The sequence below is a fragment of the Rattus norvegicus genome, chromosome 4, assembly GCF_036323735.1.
Source record: "Rattus norvegicus strain BN/NHsdMcwi chromosome 4, GRCr8, whole genome shotgun sequence".
NCBI classification, from domain to species: domain Eukaryota; kingdom Metazoa; phylum Chordata; class Mammalia; order Rodentia; family Muridae; genus Rattus; species Rattus norvegicus.
The window spans coordinates 137,988,617-138,011,616 of NC_086022.1; the positions used below are offsets into that span (position 1 = coordinate 137,988,617).

The 23,000-nt window shown below is 37.5% G+C and overlaps 1 protein-coding gene across 11 annotated transcripts in view; it reads left to right on the forward strand.

Annotated features, from left to right (window-relative positions):
• Positions 1–23,000, forward strand: part of Chl1 (cell adhesion molecule L1-like) — a 214,430-nt gene that overhangs the window by 140,969 nt on the left and 50,461 nt on the right. For 6 of the 11 annotated variants that reach the window (XM_039108773.2, XM_039108777.2, XM_039108774.2 and 3 more), the window contains exons 6-10: positions 7,237–7,359; positions 8,391–8,561; positions 9,445–9,492; positions 11,576–11,696; positions 17,631–17,815. In XM_039108773.2, the coding sequence (XP_038964701.1) occupies positions 7,237–7,359; positions 8,391–8,561; positions 9,445–9,492; positions 11,576–11,696; positions 17,631–17,815 (648 nt within the window). The remainder of the gene's footprint in view (positions 1–7,236; positions 7,360–8,390; positions 8,562–9,444; positions 9,493–11,575; positions 11,697–17,630; positions 17,816–23,000) is intronic. The other 5 variants (XM_063286790.1, XM_063286786.1, XM_063286791.1 and 2 more) reach the window with 1 other exon arrangement.

Below are 23,000 nucleotides of genomic sequence, written 5' to 3' on the forward strand. Positions count from 1 at the left end.
GTAAGCATCAGGTGGAAGATGGTAATGTTCTTGTTGGAGTGGACAATGTGTAAAGGATTCCCACTGTGTGTCTGTCTTCCTTTGTATTATCTAAGTTAATTTCTCTAATGATCTCCTTATATATTCCAAACAAATCCATGCGTCATGGTAATCTTGCTGAAGAGGCTCCTGGATTGAGATGATCTAGTAAAAGTAATGGGCAGAGTGGTGTCATGTATACTTTGGAACTGCATTTAGGCGTTAAAAATCTAAAATGACATTCAGCTAGAAATGTCTATAAATTTTGGATCAGAAAGTACTGCCAAGAACATTGTGCCTGAGCATCATGGAAACAACTAATATATGTCAGTCTCTAATGTTGGCTTCTGCTCCAATGGATCCAGTAAATCTCAGAAAGAATATATGTGAAATTAAAATCTATATTTACATCTTTCCAAATATATACTGATTCTTCTCTGCCTGAGGATTGCTATGAATGTATTTTCATATATCTATGTTGCTATTATACATATTTTAACTGAAATGAGATTAGAAATATAGGATGAAAGGGAGATTAAATGTACATTGTAAAAGACAAGGTGCTGGGTGATCCTTAACCTGAATTCAAGTGGTTGCTATGGAGACTAAAGACAAGGCAGTAGCTAGACCTACTGCGGAGAAAGAAGTGGGACAGTTGCATAGAAGATACAGCAATTAACAGGTTTTAAAAATATTTTCTCTCATTACCTAAGTGATATCAGTGAAATAGTGATTATATGAGGATAATTTATGCCAGAATATGGCAGTGTTGGCAGTTAAGAGATGGTGGGTCAAAGATCAGGGCTTTAATGGAGGTAATTGTGATCTTTCTCTGCTGCTGTAGAAATGAATAAAATGAATTCGATTCCTTACACATTGTTTCCAGGCTGTCCTGAAAATACTTCATCAGCCAACTTCCTTTCCAGCCCTTTGGAGATCATGAGTAAGACCATATCACAAACCATCTTTTAACATTGGATTTTCTCAAACTCTAGGGAATTGGTTATATTTTTATATTGAAAGAAAAGTGATGATTCCAGTTTTAGAGTTTTTATCTCTTAGTTATCAAATCTTTATCTAGTATAATGAAGATTTTTTTTTATTTCCAATGTTCAGTTTTCTATTTTTATAATATCCTAGTTGAGTTAGGTAGGGAAAGGATAAGAGAAACGGCCCAACAGATAGATTGATTACATCCATTGTAAATGCATGACAAATCCAAAACCTAAAAGGGATGTCTATGGCATAGGGTTTTGGTCAGTGGATTAGTCACTAACTCATTATTAGGCTCCCATCCTGTGCTAGACATTTTCCTAGTGTACTCCTCAGCTGTCCAGCACTGTAACAAAGCCCTTGATATAATCAGTTTATGAAGGGAAAAAGGTTAATTTGATTCACAGTTTTCTACTGCCCAGGCCATGATGAGTTGTAACTATTGCTTTGGGCTAGCATTATGGAAACCATTGTGATGAGAGCACGGGGGAGAGTAAAATCAGCCTACCTTGTGATCTAGGGAGCCAGGATCAAGAACCACAGTTCTACATTTCTCTTTAAGATCACATTCCCAGTAACCTGAAGACTAAACATTAAGCTTCACCTGTCAGAAGTTCTAGCATCTCCCAACAGAGGCCATGAAGACATAGCATTGAACACCGAGGCATTCGGGGATCCTTCCTCAAGCCTCAGCATTAGTGACTGGGGATAACATAACAAACAAAACAAGAATGGCTAGCTATATCTTCTGACTGTGATTAGGGTGTCTGTGTAGATAGAAAGTCTTTCCCTTTACTTTTTCACCATTGAAATTTAAATTGATAATATAAATGCCTATACTTTGGCTCTCTAATAGAAATAATCCTTCAGGTTGTTGATCAACTTTCTCCATGTGTGTTCCTGATCTGTCATTGCCTATACTTAATTTCTGCTCTAATTTTTTGAGTTTTTAAGATATTATTACATATGTTTTAGATATTTTAAATATAAAATAATAACCTAATATAATAATTCCAATATTCTCCAATTTATTCCAGTGAACCCCCTAGACCAGTGGTTCTCAATCTTCCTAACACTTTGACACATTAATACAATTCTTCGTGTTGTGGTGATCCCCAACCATAAAATTATTTTTGTTGCTACTTCATAACTATAATTTTGCTATTATTATGAATCATGACATGAATATCTGATAGGTAGGCTATCTGATATGTGGCCCCTGTGGGGTTCATGACACATAGGTTGAGAACTACTACTTCAGACAGAAATTTTTTATTGTCAGTTATTTTCTCTGTTAAGTAAGAAGAGGTTCTTTTTCCCCTCTGAACATTGAGAGAATGAAAGTGATGTTTTTCAAACCTTGCTGGCAGCACCTGAAGTTGTAAGGCTCCAACAGATTATCCATTTGTAGGTTAGCTGTATTTTGAATCAAATGGGTAAGTTAGTGTTCAACATATCTGATATGGACTTTCCTGACTTCAAGAACCCCATCATGAACTCACATTATTAAGTAAGTACTATATATTGGTCCACTGTGCCAAACAGTGGACACAAAGAAGTCCTTTCAGAGAATCATGAAGAGGAGCAAATTGTCAAGTCTATCACTTGATTGTGCAAATAGATCAGCAGCGTCATTACATACATAGAAGGTTGATTTCATCTAGACGATGATAATAAGATTTCTAGACGTGTTTGAAGCTCGACTTAAGTAGACAGTGATGAGTGGGTGTGTTCTGATCCCTTTACAGGAAGACTACTAAGAGTCAAGTCTACTCCAGATGACTGAGTTTTGTGATTATGGAGGACTCCTTGGAATGTAAGACCAAGAAAAAGGAGTGGAATTGTCTAACATAAGCATGAGCTACTGCTTAAGACTAATCATAGTGTATCTTTCTTTGATAAATAATGCCATAGTCATCACCAGTGAATCAAAATCAGTCAATTACTTTCAGGGTTGTTCTCAAATAGTCATTTCTTTGTGAGTTCCAATTGTTTCCATGATTGCTATTGTGTTGTGAAATTTAATTTAACATTGTACTCATTAGTTTTCTTCATAAACTTGAGAGAACCTAGAATCATCAAGAAAGAAAGAACTTCAACTGAGTAAGTGCCCAGGTCATATTGGCCTGTGGCCATGTTTCCGAGATATTGTTTTGAATGATGATCGATGCAGGGAGGTGTAGTCTATTGTAGGCAGCACCACAGCTAGGCAGGTCTAGGCTATAAAAGAAAGCCAGCGGAGCATGAGCCAAAGATAAGCCAATCAGCAGCATCCCTCCTCAATGTCTACTTCAGTTCATGTTTGACTTCCTGTTCTCACTTCTCTCAATAATGGATTGTGACCTGAATGTATAAGCCCAATAAACTCTCTATTCCCCAAATTGGTTTAATTCGTGTTTTCGTGCGAATTAAAGCAAAAGAGAACATCTATTATAAGTGTAAAAATGTTCTTGTTCTTCCATAGAGAAGACTAGAAGCTTCAAGGTCAGCAAATAATAATGGCACAATCCCGGTTAATTAAGTTCTTCTCTAATATTCCTCTGAGACCTTAAATTAGGAAATAGATAAGCTTCCCTGTTTCCTGATACTCGTTTCATTGGTTACAAATTCTTCTGAAGATTTACAGTGTGTGTTTAAGGGCTTGGTAGACTTGTAATTTTTATTTCTTTTATATTATGGATAGACTAGATGTCCACTGAACTAACTACATGTTTACAGTTTGGGAAATGGGATTTCATAATGTAGACTTAATTAATGTAAGGAAGCTAGTTCTTCACTGGTTGTATTATCTGTCTGAATCATTACACTTGTGTACATGCTTTGAGGGAGCAAATTTCCAACTAATGATTCATATATCTTATTAATTTTCTACTTTCAAGCAAGCTGGGTACCCATGTTAAGCACTGCGTTCTTTGCATATTAGATAGATCTTATACCCCTCATCTTTCCAATGTGTGCTTCTCTTCCCATGTTTTCTTTTGGCTCTGAGTGTCAACATTCATCTAAGTCCAAGCACACTGCTAACTTTCCACACTGGTACACTGGTTCTCTGTCTGGCAATAAATAACTGAATTTGGAGGTGTGAGTACGTAACACGTATATTAATTTTGCATATGGGTAAGGAGTACTTCCTATCAATCAATGCCAGGGCATTAGCTGGCATATTATTTTATCCTTGGCATGCTAACAGTGAAGGTATTAAACCACCTTCCTCTCTGTGTAGGAATGCCATGATACCTGTAGAAAAAATGCATGATTCAAGGATGACTACAATTTATACATCCAGCCAATGTCAACAAATAAAATATCACATAAATGCAATGACCCAGAGGGAACCACCAATGGCTGAAAGGATAAAAACATTGAAGCTGCACTGCTGCTGCTGCGGTCCTGTAACAGTTCACTTCCCCTGCAATGCTCAGCTTGGAAAAGTCCTTAAACTTATACAAAAATCAATTCATTGTAAACAGCTGGAACCTGGCTACAATAAAAAGCCAGTAAATTTGCCCTGAAGCCTGAGGGTGGGACAGGGGCCGAAGGGATACATGATAAATACAGAGAAAATGGACAGAAGTTCTCAATATAAATTTTGTAGAGACTGACCCAGATGTGTAAAATTGAGATTAAAAAGAAAGAGACTTCTCTTTTCAAAAGATATAGTAATCTCTTATGAATCATCCTGAATCAGAACTTGTGTGATTCCACAGGGCAAGTTTGAAAATTTCTCAGAAGAAATGGATGGCAGCTATATAATGTTAAGGCAGAATACATTTTGAATATTCATATATGTAAATTTTTATATGAATTTGAAACGCTGGTGTTGCCTCCCACTCCTTGCAGTTCTGACTTGCATTCTTCCCATACTTGCTCCTTGGGGAACTGATTCCTGTGTGAGGAGGAGACAACAGAATGAAATATTGGCAACCTCCCTTTCCACTACTGTTTCCACTTCATTTAAAATTATACCTAATGGAGTGATCCCAAGGTGGAAGTTCTCTTTGCAACTTAGAGTGATCAAATATGTTCTTCATTGTCTGTTTCCCATTGGGTTGTGTGTTACTGGATATATTTATTTGTTTGTTCAGTATAGCTAGTAACCTGAATAGGGTATTTGCCAATCATATTCACTGAGTTAGCAATAAAACCAGAGAAAGGAAACATTAAACTAACATAAGGAATCACAGTGTTTGGAGGAAGATCATTTCATGTCTGTGGGAACTAAACTGAACAAATCCTGTGGTTTGCACTGTACCTCAGAGAAACATTCATGGCACACAGGAGCAATATTTTGGTTCAGAAATATCTTTTAATGATTTACTTTGTGTGTGTGTGTGTGTGCGCGCGCGCGCGCGTGTGTGTGTGTGTGTGTGTGTGTGTGTGTGTGTGTGTGTGTGTTTGTGGCTGTGACTGTGGTTGTATCAAAGCCCAAGTACAGACATCAGAGAACAACTTCAGGAATCAGTCTTCTCCTTCAACCAGATGTGTTCCGGGGAATGAACTCAGGTTGTCAGGCTTAGCCAATGAACCAACTAATGTGTTCATGAAATATCTTGAAGTATACAAAAACTCATGCCAGATTTTTTTTTTGCTTTAATGAAAGCAGATTCTTTTCACATACAATGTATCCTGATTACAGTTTTCCATTCCTCTATTCCCCCTAGTTCCTCAATCTTCCCTCCTCTCCCAGATCCACAACCTTTCTCTCTTTTTAGAAAAAGACTAAAAAGAAAAGCAGACGGCTAATAGATAACAACCAAACATGACAAAATAAAGCACAACAAGATAAAGCAAAAGTTATCATATAAAATCTGGACACTGCAACACAACAGGTAGTAAGAGCATTCCTAGTGCAGGCACAAGGGACCTACTCGTTCTCACAGTGAAGACTGTCATAAAATCATAGGTATATTATACACAGAGAAGCAGGTGCAGAACTCTGTAGCCCCTGTCCTTCCTGCTGAAGTCTCTCTGATCGAATATGAACATTGATTCATTGATTCAGATGGCTTTGTTCTACTGAGATTCTCCTTATTCCCCCTGACCCATACACTTTTTTCTGCCTCCTCTTTCTTGGCTTTATTAATTTTGTTCAACCATGTTCTTGAGGATTGTGTTTTTTGTTTTTTGTTTTTTGGGTTTTGGGGTTTTTTTGTTGCTGTTGATGCTGCTGTTTTCTTTATTTCTTTAAGGGATTTATTCATTTATTCATTTCCTCCAGGATTGTTTTTCCCTGGCTTTCTTTAAGGAATTTATTTATTCATATCCACATTTTGTGTTTTCCTAGATTTCTTCAAGGGACTTACTAATTTTCTCTATAAGAATCTCTATCATGTAGTTCGTTTTAAGGTCTTTTACTTGTGTTTCAGCTTCGTTGGAATATCCAAGGCCTTCTGTGGCAGGATAGCTGGGCTCTACTGGAGACCTGTTGCTTCAGCTGGCTGTGATAGTGTTTTTATGCTGCTGTCTAGGCATGTAGGTTTAGAATGACTATAGGCTAGCTGATTTCTGAATTTGTCTTAGTTGGGTATGTATTTAGTTTCTTCTTTTCTGTTTCCTCCCTGGATTATCAGAGTACGATGGCATGTGTTGCCTGTTCTCTGGCCTGCTCAGGTGTTATATGCACAGGGAATGCCTGTTGGTGTTGGGGGTTGGGGTACTGGGTGGATTTGGAGAAGTAAGATCAGAGAAGAAGGTATTGTAATTCCTTGGGGATGGGATCAGAAAGAAATGGAAAGCCAAAGCCAGTAGCTTACTAAAGAGCTGGAGATGAAACTCTGGGACTGGATCTCAGGAGTAGTAGGAGATCATGGATCTGCCTTCAGCCTACGTGCTGCTCTGAGATGAGTGGCCCTTGGGTTAGCAGGGCATGCCTTCTGGAATTACAGTCTAAAACAAAGCAATGAGTTGGAGAGGAAGGCTGGAAGGAAATCTGTGGGATCCTGGGAGATGGGAAGAGGGAAGATGCAAGTAAGGGGATTGGAACTGGAGGAACAGAGGAAGGGGAGAAGATCCTCAGGCAGCTTCGTCATGCAAGATTCTTAATAGCATTTTCTTCTGTAGGGTTGATGTGAGAACAACACCATGGGATGCTCAGTTTCCTAGTTGCTTGTTTTTGTTTTTGTTTTTTTTTCTTTTCTAACAAGAGAAATGTCATTAATTATTAGTAACATAGAACATATTAAAGTTATGTCAAAAGTGAATGTTTTATGGTGATCGTTTTATCAGGTGTTCCAAAATTCCCAAAAGAAAAAATTGAACCCATTGATGTAGAAGAAGGGGATTCCATTGTCCTACCCTGCAACCCTCCCAAAGGCCACCCACCTTTACACATCTATTGGATGAATATTGGTAAGTAGTATTCTGCTCCATCAATCATGATCACTTTGATTCCATGAACTGTGTATATGACAGAGTGAAACCAATGAAAGCAATCATTCATATATGATTGATTATCCTGTAGAATCAAGTAGACTTCAAAATTATATACATTTGAGATTCTACTCTTATTCCTGTGTATAAACTGGAGTGTGTATGTGAAGGCACTGGAAGATCAACATGTCTCTTGACTTTGCAGTGTTTGAAGGGGAGGGGAGTAGTCATATGATGGATCATGACTGCAAAAACCCTGCCTTCTGCAGTCTTTACCTTTGGAACACAGGCTGGGCCAGAGTTGAAGTAACTTGAGTTGTATTGTTGGTTTAGTATTAACTGTTATAGTCTAATTCTTCCTGCTAAAAAAATGACCTACAATGTGTTCAGTGTTAGTCTCTGTGTTTACTCTTCTTGCTTTGGTGATTCCTAACATGAAGTTTCTTCTTGAAAAGCCTGTTCCATCACCTGTTTCTCCACTGCCCTCCGGGTGTTTTCTCATTGCACTACATAAGAAAATCATATTTGTGCAGCATCTAGAGGAGAGTGGGTGAAGTTGCTCTTGGCTGCAGACAAAATACAAAGTTTTCACTCATCCTAGAATTACATAGCTGCTCCCAGTGCAGGCTGATCGATGGTGCAGTCATCAATTTTGAGGAGCCCAGTTTCAATAAAAAAATCATCGATAGAAAATAAGAGTAGTAATTGGTATATGAACTGAACAGTTTTTAGATAAGCCAAAGCAAACCAAGAAACCAGTTGGTAAGAAGAGATGAACCAGACGGGCAGTCTGTCTGTGAGATACGCAGCCTCCCAAGGAGTTCATTGTATTTTGTTGGTGGTGGTGGGATTTTTTTTTTTTCTGTTTGGTTGCCCATGGCAGGAAGAGCAGACAGGGCGCATCACAGTACAAATCATATGAAAGATATAGAAATGTAATAATCTGATGCAGCACCATGAGAAGGAGCAGCCTATTTCAGTGACAAGTTATGCTTTTTTCCCCCTTGCAGAATTAGAACACATTGAACAAGATGAACGAGTGTACATGAGCCAGAAAGGAGATCTTTACTTTGCAAATGTGGAAGAAAAAGACAGTCGGAATGATTACTGCTGCTTCGCTGCATTTCCAAAATTAAGAACGATTGTACAAAAAATGCCAATGAAACTAACTGTGAACAGTTGTAAGTCCAAATAATTTATTCTTCCTTCAGTCATGCTGGATGCAAATCTGTGTATAATTTCATTCTTCTTTGTGAAGCCATTAAAAGCTGTTTGGTATTTTCCGTCATTGTTTCGCTTAACTCCAGAGACTTCATACAGATGATCTAGACATCTGCAGCTGCAGATCCACAGTAGCTCTGTCTCTGGCAGCCAGAAAATCAAATCTCAATTCACAGTACAAATGTGTTTCATTTCATGTCTGCGGGATCTACTCATTTTCGGTGAGCCTAAAGCTCATCTTGGGCATGAGCTCACCGTGACCTTGGATAAATCAGCAGGCTGAAAATGAAAGAGACAAAAATTGAGTCAAAAGATAATCACCATTTATATTCTTTTTTTTTAAATCACATCGAGCTTTTTCTTTGTCCTTCTCAAATTGGCAAAGTTATCTGAATTGATTTTCTGTTTCCTAGTTGATGCTGTAAATGAATGTCTGGGTTCCCAAAAGGGAAGGAGTAATTAGTGAGAGATGAAGTGGTAAGATTCAAAGTCAAAGGATAATCCCAGCAGCTCCCAGGCTGCGTAATTGACACTGGTAGAATAGAAGGTTGGCATGACCATTTCATTGTTGAATTTGTTCCATTGTTTTGTGTGCATATGATGTTTGGGGTCTACTTTATGAAGCCTTTCAGTAGACTGAAATCGTGTATTCACTTGCCTTTTCACTATATATATATATATATATATATATATATACATATATATATGTATATATATATATATATTGGGCATGGCTGTACTTCATTTTGTAATTTTTCCAAAAATACATGGGTTTTCATACTTTATTGATGTCAGCATCTACCATTATGTTTGTATTAGTTTCTTCCATCTTTTTTATTTCAGTAAAGCATGCTAATGATTCAAGTTCATCCACAGAAATTAGTAACCAGGGTAAGTTGGCCACATGTAGAATTTGGGCATATAGTTTTACTTTTAGTCAATCATAGTCATCTCATTTTATAATTACTAGAGTAATTATTGGAAAGAATGCCAGTGTTTCTGTCAAGTAACACTTTAGCACAGAAAGTTTTATGATCTCCAGTCTTTAGAGTTTATGCAAAGGGATATGTGGATGTTTATATGTATGTGAATATATTTACGTGTATATGTGATCTTTAAATGTTATATACAATTATATCTCATTAATACATATATAAAAGTATATATATTTATTAAATATATAAAACATATATTTTTGTATATATTTTAATATATGAATATATTAATCATATACAATTATATTATATATAAATATAATATAACATATAAATAATATATGTTAATTATATACAAGCATATATAATTTTGTGTGTAGGGTTTTTATCATTTTATTGGATATTTTGTGTATTTATATTTCAAATGTTATCCCCTTTACCCCCTTTCCCATGTCCTCTCTGCCCTCCCCCTGCTTCTATGAGGAGCTCCCACTCTCATCCACCCACTCCCACCTCAACCCCCTGGCATTCCCTTACACTGGGGAAATGAACCTTCAGAAGACCAAGAACTTCTCCTATTGAATATGCATATAATTAACATATAAATATCTACCTGCAGTTTTACATATAGCTATAAGTGTCAGTATGTAATGGTGTATTACTTTGATTTTTTTTAATAGTCCACACATAGCACAGAAGATTGGTTGCTTTGCATAAGGAAAGAGAAAATAAATGGTTAATAGCAAGAAAAGTAGAGAAACTCCAGGTCTGAGAGAGTTAAATGAATCATTTTTTTACTTGCAAGACTTGTTAGAACAGTTTATAAACCACTGTGCAATCTCACTGAGAAACAATGCAGTTTTTAGTATATCTCCAATTTTAACCCTTTAAATTTTATTCTTTTTTTTTCTATGAAGCAGACATAAGAATCGCATTTTATCTATGATGCTTGAGTTTTAACCTGAATTACATAGTGGACTTATTTCTATATTGCAAGCCACAGTCAAATGAAATAAATGCTCCTTACATTATGTGGATTAGGGGCTTCACTTAGATTTCTAATATACTGACAATCTCATCAGAAGTGAATGAAGCACTCCACTTGGGGGCCATCTCATGTATGCTGTCTCATTCCCAACATCATTTTCTATAAGAATATATATATATATACATATATATATATATCTCAAATGGGCATGGCTGTATATTACAGTATATATTCAAAAATAATTTCTAATATGCAAACATATCAAGAAAATACAAGGCAAACTGCACATGGCTTTCTGTATTTTACACTCCTCTCTTCTGATAATAGGAAGTCAGAGATTTATTTTATTCTATAAAAAGATAAAGTCACGCTGGCACAGAATTTGAAAAACAGTTTATGTTTATACTTGGAAATGAAATCAAAGTACAGTGTTAATTTAGTGTCTTAATTTGCCATTATATTTTAGAATTACTATTAAAAGAATAAATGAAATTTTACAATCTATGCTTTCCAAACTTGGACATATTATGAATCATTTCTCAAACATTAGGTATCATTGAGGATCTGAGACTAGAGGAAATATACTGAAGTGCTAAATAAATTCATGGCTGCCTGATACCTACTATAAGTTTCCTTGGTTTGAATTCTCTAAATAAAGTACCCAAGGAAGGAAGCTGTATTTTTAGAAGGAATCCTATCTAATACTTTGATCGATAAATTAAATAGACATATAATCATCAAAAAATGGCAAAGGTGTGGTAAAACATTAGAATACAAAGTCAGACTATCAGTTAACTTGAGGGTATGTTCATGAAATCATCTTGAGTAAAGCTTCAAGTTCTGAAAAGGCAGAGGTGTATACATCCATTTAAAAACATTGATAAAGAAACTGAGGCACACATGCTTCCTTGGATGAGAGAAGTCTGTTGAAGAAACACACCAGAATACATACACAAAAGGATGGGAAGTCATGCTTTAAGAATGACCTGGTACCATTGAAATTTTATAACCTTTATTGGAGAGGGCATTGACTCTTCCTTTTCTTTTTCAGCAAATTCCATCAAGCAAAGGAAACCCAAGCTACTGTTGCCTCCTGCTCAAATTGGCAGTGCATCCTCAAAGACTGTACTCAAAGGGGATACCTTGTTGCTCGAGTGTTTTGCAGAGGGCCTGTGAGTACCTTGGCCTCAGCACAAGCTTTATCCCATCTAGTGTTTTAAAGACTGAGAAGTTGAGATTTTCCTGCATGCATGCTCATAGGTTACCATTTTTTTAAAGATATAAACATCATTCATGTTTCTCTGGGGAAATACATTTTTACTTCCTTACACCGAATTAAGGTTACAATTGAAATTGAGTTATAGGCTCTTGTCTTCATTGTGGCATCGGGAGTGCAGGGACCAAGGCAAACCTTAGTGAAGTGGATGGTCTACTGCTGTCCTTAAAGATGTGCATGAGTAACCACTCATCTACTGTAAGCCATGCTCTTCTTTCTTCTCTACTCTTTTGTACCACCCTGTTGTCTAGGGTTCTAGCTCCACAGTTATAGGACTACACGAGGTTACAGTCTATGCCCCAAGTGAGGTCCAGCCACCTAGGGTCAATAAGCCATCCCCTAAAAAAGTCAAATTTAAAAAAGAAATCTAGAAAAGAAATTATTCAACATGTTCATATTGGGCAGAGGAATAAAATGATCTGGAAACCCCTCCGAGGTTGGTTTTCTGATACTGAAGTAAGACTAAAGTTTAAGTAGAGGTCCAAGGATGTGCACGGTGACGAAATCACGGCAAGGTGTGGTTCCACATACATTTGCCTCATCAATCCTTGCCTGGACTTCAGTCTCATCCAGTAAGGTTATGAGGAGTTGTTAGAACTGTGTGGAATCTCTTTCCAGAGAACACATGTTTCCCCTCTGGTTGGCCTCTTTCCCTTCTCCCAGCATCAGATTCCTGGAAAAACTTTCAGTTCTTGGGCTCCAGCATTTTGTTGGTCTGATAACCTTATTAGAATCTATTCATTTGCACTACTCTCCTTTTAATTTCCAATGGTCTCTATTGTATGGGACCACCAGCTCCTGAATAATGACATGGAGATATATTTATTATCAATGCCTAGACTTTACAGTTAGGCTTGTTATCAAGTAGCTCTTAACTTGTTGACCTATTTATTCTAAGTTTTCTTACTTGTATCTAGTTAACTCTCATTATCCTCTGCCTGCTTCTTCTTCATCTCCCTGGCAAATCCCCCCCCCCCATATTCCCCAATATACACTCAATATCACACTTTTCCCAGAGTTCCTATCTCCTCCCAGAAGTCTCACCTTCTATTTCCTCTCTTTGCTATTGGCCATCATATTTTTATTCTACCAATCAGAAAGGGAGAGAGGGAATGTTTACAAAACACCAAGAATGGAAATACTTAATAATACCAAAGTTCAATATCAAATGTCTGCTGGTTGAGAAGTCAGCATTAATATGATATAGAAACAGTCTTTAGATAATAAATGAAAACATCGCTCCAACACTCTGTTTTTATAACATAAAATACTTGGTAGTGCAAAAGAATGTCCGGATGGTAAGATTTAGGGGAAGCACACATCAAAAGCTGGTCCACTGACACTTCCTCACATCGCCACCAGCAGAGTCCTGTTTCACTTCTACAAAAACCCTAAGGGTTAACATTTTGTCGTCTTTGAAGATTCTTGCCTCTGCTGAGTGACTTGTACATTCATGTAACTGGGGCCAGGGTCAGACGAGAGTTCACTATTTCTATAAGAATCCCTGCTGACTTGATAGTCTCCCATCTGTAATGCTTTGCAGAAAGGCATTCCATCTCCCAAATGATTCATTTGAGATGCCAATATTTTGTAAGTAATGGGAGTCTTTTTAATTATCTAGAATTTGAGGTGTATTAAGTAGTAATTAAAAGTGATATTTAAAAAATAAATGACCACCTTTGTTCATAATTCAGGGAAAATTTAAATAACTTGTTTGAAATTAGATTGTGAGGAAGAGGAAGGGTTTTAATTATTGTACAACTTCCATATTTTGCCCATTTCTCTTTTCAGCCAGGTTGCTTAGCACCTGTAAATCACCAATGTTCAGTGATAAATTATTTCAATACATTGTCACATGACCTCTATAAAGAAAGTTTGGCCTCCGTGTGCTTTCCTAAGATTTATGGTTATTTTATGTGTATGAGTATTTTGACTGCAGGTATGCCTGTGCACTTCCTGTGTGCAGTGCTCACCGAGACAAGAGGAGGCAAGAGAAATTTAGTGTTGGGATTCAAAGGATTAACCAAGGTCATCTGCCAGAAGAGCATGTGCTCTTCCCTGATAAGCCTTCTTTCTAGCCCTGTTCTCTTGTTTATATGAGAAGGTCAAAGCCTTGCCATCTGCTGTAACTCATAACTAACCACCTGCTGTCAGCATGGATTTATAGTGGTGGACATTAAATTCTTTCAGGCTTTGTCACTGTTCAGGTCAGCTCCTAAAGCCAGTCAAACCTTTGAGAGACTTTACCCGTCATTTCCTCCCAATGCTGTCACTTACTTCTGGAGGTGACTGGCATCTGTTCAGATTGCCTTCCACCTACAAAGATATCCCCATGGGCCTTGTAGGGACTAGAATGTTGGGGAAGGCACACAGGACAAAGAAAATCGACATTCACAAGAGTTGTTCTTTGCAACACAATGATTCCTGACGTACTGTGCACTGTTAGAAGAAGAGATTTCAGGCACACACACACACACACACACACACACACACACACACACAGACACACACACACACACACAGACACACACACACACACACACACTCATAATTGGTTTGAGTTAGAATATTCATTCGGTCTGGTCTTCCTTTGAATCTTCATTGCTGAATCCTCAAAAATACTATTGAAAAGAGTTTTGAAAGGACTTCACATATTTCTCAAGGACATTTATAAAGTAAAAAAATCACTGATTATAGTGGTAGCACTCTGTTATCATTACAACACATCAGTATTACGTCATTCTGTACATCATTGACTCAGTTCCCTCCCAACATTCCCTGGCTGTAAATATTCCCATGTGCAGTTTAGGCAAATGAAGCCCACAGAGCTCATACAAAAGCACAAGCACTTTTCCGAGCTGAATGGAACCTGAAGCCCATTCATCCCTATCTGTGCCCAAACCCTAAACTCCTCTAAGTGTAATACCATCAACATTTTTATTATCTAAATGGACCCTTTCAATTTAAACAGGGAAATCAGTGAGGAGTTTGTTTCTATCTGCTCTGAGGTGGCTGCATTAATCATACATTTAAGTAAACAATGATAATAAAGATGTTTGGGCTGTTAGCTAAGAATGCTTTGTATGCAAGCTTGAGGACTTCAGTGAGTTCTGAGAAAACCTCAGAAAAGATGCAAACCCACTTAGCAGTGGCAGGGATGTGGTGGGGGTGAGGAGATGAGTAGCAAGTGACAGAGCAGAAGACAAGACACCGATGTCCTCCTCTGACCTGTGTTTTTATGCACATACACCCACCTAGCACACACAACCCTGTACACACACACACACACACCCCAATGTTGACACTATTAATTAAGTCAGGGAAGCTTTGTTTGAAAGCTTAGAGCTTACAGATTCCCTGGAAATGGGGAGGAGTTAAGTGATATTTTGACTCTCTCTCTTTTTTTTTTTTGGTTCTTTTCTTTTCTTTTTTTCTTTTTTTTCTTCCGGAGCTGGGGACCGAACCCAGGGCCTTGCGCTTCCTAGGCAAGCGCTCTACCACTGAGCTAAATCCCCAGCCCCGATATTTTGACTCTCATTAGGCGAGAAATGTCTTCACATCCCTGCCATCTTTCTGACAGTGAGAACATGCTGTTTTAATCATGTCCACTTACACGGTGTGTGTGGAATGAAAGCAAATTCATCATAAATTTAAGGTTATATGCTTTCTATGGATCCTACCTTTTAAACCAGAACCAGTAGAGAAGTTACACACATAAGAACTGAAACAAGGGGTTGGGGATTTAGCTCAGTGGTAGAGCGCTTGCCTAGGAAGCGCAAGGCCCTGGGTTCGGTCCCCAGCTCCGAAAAAAAAGAACCAAAAAAAAAAAAAAAAGAACTGAAACAAGTATTTGAAGTTATGAAAACAAACAAAAATCATTAAACAACACAATTTCCTTTCAACCCGTCATTGTTCAGATTCTGTTGGCAAGTGCTCCTTAAAGAGAGACATGTCCAGAGTAAAGGAGACATTAACCTATCTGAACAAGCCATCCCTACTTACTATAATGCGTTAGTCTGATTTAAATCACTCTGTTTATAAGAAGTGAAGAGTGTTAGACGAATGATTTCTTTCATGAACAGAAGTAAAAGAGGAAATTGAGGAACGTGAGGTGCTTGCACTGCTGAAGCACAGAGTCCGGGAAATCTGTGTGGGAGGAACTGAGGCCCAGGGCAGCCTGTCACTTGGCAAATGGCCATTTTGACAGATGGTTTAAAAAGCAAGCAGGTAGGAGATTCAGATTCCAACTCCTGCTTGATGGCATGCTCTTTAGAGGACAACAGCTAATCAATGCACTTCCATATGTGTCTGTCTGTCTGTAATGACCATGTTTGAAGGAGGTCTGCCATGTGTGCTGGGCTTGGCAAAAAGCAGGGTGTTGTTACAAATCTTTGAGGTTAATCCTTTCGACCTTGAGAGAAAATAGCAAATGTTTGTTAAAAAGAACTTTATATTCACTTCCAATGTAATTGTTTCCTAATAACTGAGCTATTTTTTTTTTCATTTTCAGTGTGAACAAGTGATTTGAAATAACAGAAACAGATGATTGGAGACATTAATTTAATATCACTTGTAGATGACCTGATTCAATACCCAGCACCCACATGTGGTTCACTACCATCTGGAACTCCAGTTATAGGGGATCCAATGCCTTCTTCTAGCCCCAGGGCCATGAGATACGCATGTAGTACCCATACATACATGCAGACAAAATGCTCATAAGCACAAAATAATAATACATTTTGAAAATTATCACATACTTGGTGCCCAATTGAAAGCTTGACTACAAGCCCAAGACCATGCAGTTAGGAAGGATGGCCACTTATGAAAAGTAGAAATCAAATAGAACCCACTAAGAAAGAATGTAAATTTGATTCTGATAATTCATATTTACTTAGCTTCCTGGAGCATCAGATTTGGTAGTGATAAAACGATAATAATAATCCAGGTTACCCTTAGATCATTCTCGGAGTAGTGACTGAAAACCAGAAATACAGTAAATACCAGAATTATGCACTTTCTAAAGTGTCAGAGGAAAAAAGAGTTGTGCCCACTTATAGTTGTTCATCAGCAACACTACGAAGTCACAGTAGTCATGGGAAGTCATTTTTATGAGAAGGGATTTCCCTCACATGTTGAAACTAGATTCTGTTTTCCTTCACTGTAAGGCGTGTGGCAAGGTTATCCCTGCCTTTTGTTTTCCTTTTTTTTTTTTGTTTTGATCTTGTGAACCTTTCTTCCTAGTGCTCTGGAATTAGGGAGATTCCAGGTTCTTGTCTCCTCGCCTCTGTTCCCTGCAGAGCAGGAAAGCAAGATCTGTGCTGGGCACTCCAAGCTGCCCTGGAATGAAAAAACTGCTCCCCTATCCAGCCCACACACTTGGCTCCACTCCTAAGCCACTAGTATTGGCTTCATTAGGACTCCAGGGGGAGGAAGTTGTTTCCTGCCTCTGCTGGCTGCTGTGCCTTGTTGTTGAGAGTCACGTAGGGAAGGGAGCTGTTCCACGGGGAGATTTTCACACTTGACAAATCCCTTGCAATATTATTTCTCTGGACTTCAGTTATCCATTTTGCATGCAGCTTCATTGATTCAGCAATCACGTGGAGTTAGCCTACTTCACAGAAAGGACAAGATTCCTAGGGAGAATAGCATTAAAGGAACGTGTCATGAAGCATACGTGTTAAACCTTGATACTTCACATGATGGTGTGTCCATTGGCAAGGCTGATAAACTTCGTGACTATGTAAAGTCAGCACGATAATAGTTATACTATGAGAGATTATTTATAATTGATATTTATTTATCTATGTATTCATTATATTTCTTGCAGACCAACTCCACAGATCGAGTGGAGCAAACTGGGTAGTGAATTACCAAAGGGAAGAGCAACAATTGAAATTCATGAAAAGACATTGAAGATAGAAAATGTCTCCTACCAGGACAGAGGAAATTATCGCTGTACAGCCAACAATTTGTTGGGGAAAGCCAGTCACGATTTTCACGTCATAGTAGAAGGTATGCCCCCATTAGGACTTAAGTTTTTACTTTCGAGAGAAAAGTAAGTACATACCATTACAGACTTTTGCCTGAACAATGTACTTGCCAAAAGTACATTGTTGATCATTAGTTTGGAGTTTTAGTTGTAGTGTGAGCACTGAATAATACTATATTTAATTAATTAGTCTTGTCATTTATCTCCCAAAACCATATAGAAGGCATAAATGTCAAGAAGAGAGCTCACGTAAGGCACTAAACATACAGTACTTCCATGGCAAGTTTAAACGGTCATTAAATCTACCCTCCTGTAAGGTTTTATTGCGTGGAATGATTTTTATTACAGTGCACACATGATGTTCGTAAATAAGGTCATGTTCATGAAACCAAACCTTATTGCAAGAACCTTGGAAGGAGGTTGGGAGTGCTTGCTAATCTTGCCAGTCAGCTTCGGTGTCTGTGATCAGAGTCAGATGAATGTCTTATATTATTCCTTATTCTAGTCTTTTTTTTTGTTCTGTACCCTTGCATTCAATATATCACCTAGGGCAAAATATGAAGAAACAATATGGCGCAAATACTATTTTTTATCAAATAGTACCAAAATGTATTACTTTCATCTTCTGCCCATAAACACTAGACTCTTGATCAACTAAGGTTTTCTGTGCTTTTTTGTCATTAAGGAATTTGGTGATGATGACGTCACTCTCATGAGTAGCATTCACAGTAATTAGATATCCAGGCTGTGGCTACAGTGCTGGAGTTGAGGTTGCTTGATCCTGCTGTAAATTTTATTAATACAGACTCCTTGCTGAGGATCTGGTCACAACCAGGCTTTCTGTCTGGGGTTAAATTAACTCTGTTCTTCAGACAAATGCAGTAGTCAATATCTTGTACCTTTGTACTTATGTAGTGCTGTGTTGGCTTACCTAGGCAGGAGGATCATCTCTCCCAGGCTGCCAGTTCATGACCTAGAGCTGTAGGATCTCCATTGATATTCTGATAACGTTCTCCCCGTTAAAGCTTCAGTTTGTGCAAGGAGCATGCCCATGGTGGCCTTTTGTTTTAATTAGGGGAAAAGACAAGAATTCCAGATACAAATTTCACTCACAAGTACATGTTCCAATAATTGACTGAGTCGAGTCTCTGGGCTAACACAATTTCTCACTATTTGCTGTACTATTTTCTCAGTTAAGGAGAGAACAGGAAAATTTAAAAAAAAGGGGGGGGGGAATTCATTTTGTTTGGATCAACAAAGCAAATCTTTCCAGAAGAGAACGTAATGTTAGACATTAACATCAACATCTATCAATAACAATATAATCCTCTGACAATAAGTTATTCAAAAAGACATTTAGAAAAGAAGTTTGAAAGATGTGACTATAATTTTAGGTATTATTTGATACTTATCTATAACTTGGCTACATGTTTTGCAGGGGATATTTGCCCTAGTCCCTGGTGCCTCTCAGGCACATACATGTGTGCACACACACACAAACACACACACGCACACACACACGCACACACACACACACACACACACACTTGAACCAGACATACATAATTATTAGCCGCTTCTACGCTGAGTTGCTGACTGTTAGAAAACCCTTCCAGATGGCTGCTGTGTTGCTACGGTAGCTGAATATTTTAACAATCTGGCCTCGGTTTTCTTGACTATTAAGACCAAAGCTTTCAAAAAGAATTGCAAATGCTGCAAAAATATTATACCAGAAAAATTAATTATGCAACTTAAAATGTTGACTGTAGGCTTCCAAAGGGATAGAGGTTTCTTGAACAAATTATCTCCACTATTTTTAAAATAGCTATCAGTGGTTTGAAGATGTAAATATTATTTTTAAGAAGAATATTGACTCACTTCCCTTGAGAGAATAGTAAACATACACTCAAAAGCATGTTTCAGCTTCTCCTCGCACCTGCATAGGAACAGGTGAGCATCGTCAAGAAGCGTTTGTCTCCCTAACGGGTGAAAGCAGAATCTGTAAAGATCACTAATTTCAGGAGCTGGCAAGTTGACTTTATTACATTTTCTTTGTGTCCTTGTATCTTCCTTTTCCCATCATTCTTTTACTTAGAAACCCAAATTAAATCAGGACTGTCATGTGGCAGAAAAGCAGTCCCCTCATGTATTTTGATCTTCTAGTACATTGTGAAAATATCCTGTTTGGCTATGCACAAGCCAAGTTTGTAGCCTAACAGGTCTGTCATATTTCTTCTCAAGTCCCGTGAACTTGTACTTTAGACTAAAATAGCCTAAACATGTAACCAGATGCTATGTAACTCAAATTTACATATTTTCTGAGCACCTACACTATGGATTATTATATGTACAGTAATTACTAAGGTCCAGTGAAAATGGTCCAGTGGCTAAAGGGGCTTTCAACAAACCTGAATTATATCTTTGGAATCTACATAAAAACGAAAGGAAAGAACTGACTCTCTGAAGTTGTCTGCCACGGATGCACTATAGTAAAATAATAATAACAGCAACAGCAATAATAATAAAAATAAAGAAAAATAATGCATGAGTGTCACAGAAAACACAACTCCAGACATCAGTATGTCAGTAACACTCAAATGATAAGAAAAGAAAGAAAACAATGCCCCTCCAACATTTTGTATGCTGTCCACTTTGGAATCAGTGCAGGCTGTTCAATTTCAGAAATACAACATGAATCATTTTGCACACCTGTGCAGTCCTTAATATTATCCAAAGTACTCTGCAGTATCTAAATGCCACATGCGGAAACTTAGTCCAATCAATGATAGCATGTATACCTTATTTTGAATTAATAAATTCATTTCCAAGAAATTGGTAGAATGCTTACCTAATGTGCATAAGACCCTTGGTTCAATCCCCAGCACCACATAATCTGACTCTGATAGTGCACACCTGTATTCGCAGCACTTGGGAGGAGGAGGCAGGAGGCATCAACAGTTCATGACCATCCTAAGCTACACAGGAAGCAGAAGCCTGCCTGATGTACATGAGATGTTGTTCCATGAAATCAAGAATATAAATATTAAGTAGGCCTCTGTGATTTAAAAAATTACTAAAAATGTTCACTGTATTGCATGTTTCATAGATACCAAATTTCCTGTTTTATTTGAGTTTTGGTATCATAGTAAACATCTATAGTTTGCTTACAATGTTGTTATGATTCATGCATTGACATCTCCATTTTGGACACCATAAATTTAACTTATTATCTTGCATTTGTTTTCTTATTATGACTAATCTGGTGAAATTTTAGCATAAGCATCTTTTATCAGCTACCACATATCTCAGGCATGTGAAGAAAAGATTGGGACCCCATGGTTTCTTCCCCTACATTTTCAGGTTTTCCCATCCTTTCTTTCATCTTTGGTCTCTTCTCTAATCCCTTGACTAAAAATTACCTACACACAGTTGTGTGACGTGAGCCAATTCTCTGACCCTGCATCTCAGCCATGTTGAATTCTTCATCAAGCTCCTATGTCCTCAGGCTCACAACAATGTCTTTGTGAACCAAGTAGCTGTCAAATAAATATTATGTTCATTAAATCTATGTCATGGGAGACTGAATGACCAGACAGTGAGGATTATTTCCCACCCAAGATACTTTAGGCTTTATTATTTTTCTTATGTCTATTCCACTGAAGTCTTTAGTGTTATTCCTAAAGTTCTACTTAAAAAGTCAACCCTATACATCTATTTGGAGACATTCAGAGACAGGAAGAAACAAGACAGTAAGCTTCAACCCTAGCTCTCTTGAGATTGCTGTTCTAGGAACTCTCTGTGCTGACTTCAATATTGAAGTGCTAAAGAGTCAACTAGCAAAATCAACAGTGAGATTCTCAGCCTGAACTGCACTTAATAGTCACAGCTAGCTTAAGGGGGGAGGGGAGAGAAACATCTAAACATCTAAATGAATGAGGACGTGCTTTTAAAACTTATAAAGAAGGGCCATGTTAATGCATAGGGATGAATTCTATGAACTTCTAAATGTTTGAAACTTCCTACATCACTTGATAGATACAGGGGAGGAAAGAAGTGTGTTGAAAATGCAAAGGCTTAACTGGACAGATAAAATGACCTTGATTTCTAGTTATCACGCACAAGATACCAGTCCATGAGAACTTTCTCCATAGTTTGGCATGTCTTTGTTGTTTCCCCAGAGGCTCTGTTCTGAGATCCATGGAATGGCCAGAACAGGAAATGAGAATTTTTTTCTCTGATGACCCTGAAAAAGATTAGATGAATTCTCCAAAGCTTGGTATTATTTTCATAAGGTCAAAGGCTAGATGAACCAATACCTCAGCCCTTCATTTGCTTCTGACAGTAATATCTCTTTATATAGGTGTGCAAAGATATATTCATATCAAAGGTTAATGAAATTCATAGACTGAGGCTAGTGATTGGAAAATTGATTTTTATTATACAGGGGAATGAAATAATATTTTGATTCCAGAATCTTTATTTCTACATACTTGGAAAGGAACACTCATATATTCTACTGTATTCATAATGGTTTGCATATTCATGGTGCTTTCTCCCTATAACTTGCACATGTTGAATTTTGTTGTGGTGGTTACATAAAGAGACTGAGAAAGAAATTTAAAAGAGAAGGGTATAGAGAGATGTCTCAGCAGTTAGGAGCATATGATGCTCTTCCAGATATATGTTTGCTTCCCAATACAGATGTTGAACAGATACCCACCAATATAACTACCCATGACACACAAACAAAATAAACCTTTAAATACAATGTCATATAGTAAGTCTTCATCTTCAAAATGAAATTCAGTTTCTAATTTAGACCACTGTACTTTATGCTAAGGGACTAAATATTTTTAGAGTAATCTATTATAAAACACAGGCGTTTAACATGAAAATTAACAATTGAGTCCATACCCTGTTTGGAGATTCTAAAGTTATATGTATCTTGTACACACATAGACTTGCCAGAATTTCCTATTTGTATGTTTCTCTTAGCTTTTAATAAATTTAATTTTCCCATGGGATTCCCTTTCTTTCTTTTACTAAAATCATTTTAAACATATTTTCACTTTATACATGTACATACCTTTTAAAAGTTTCTTTTTTTAACCAACACAAAAATCCACAGTTCTTGGGGGAAATGGACAAGCTAAAGTCGTTACTACTTTAAATTTTCATTAAGCTACTTCTGAGATTAATTATCAACTC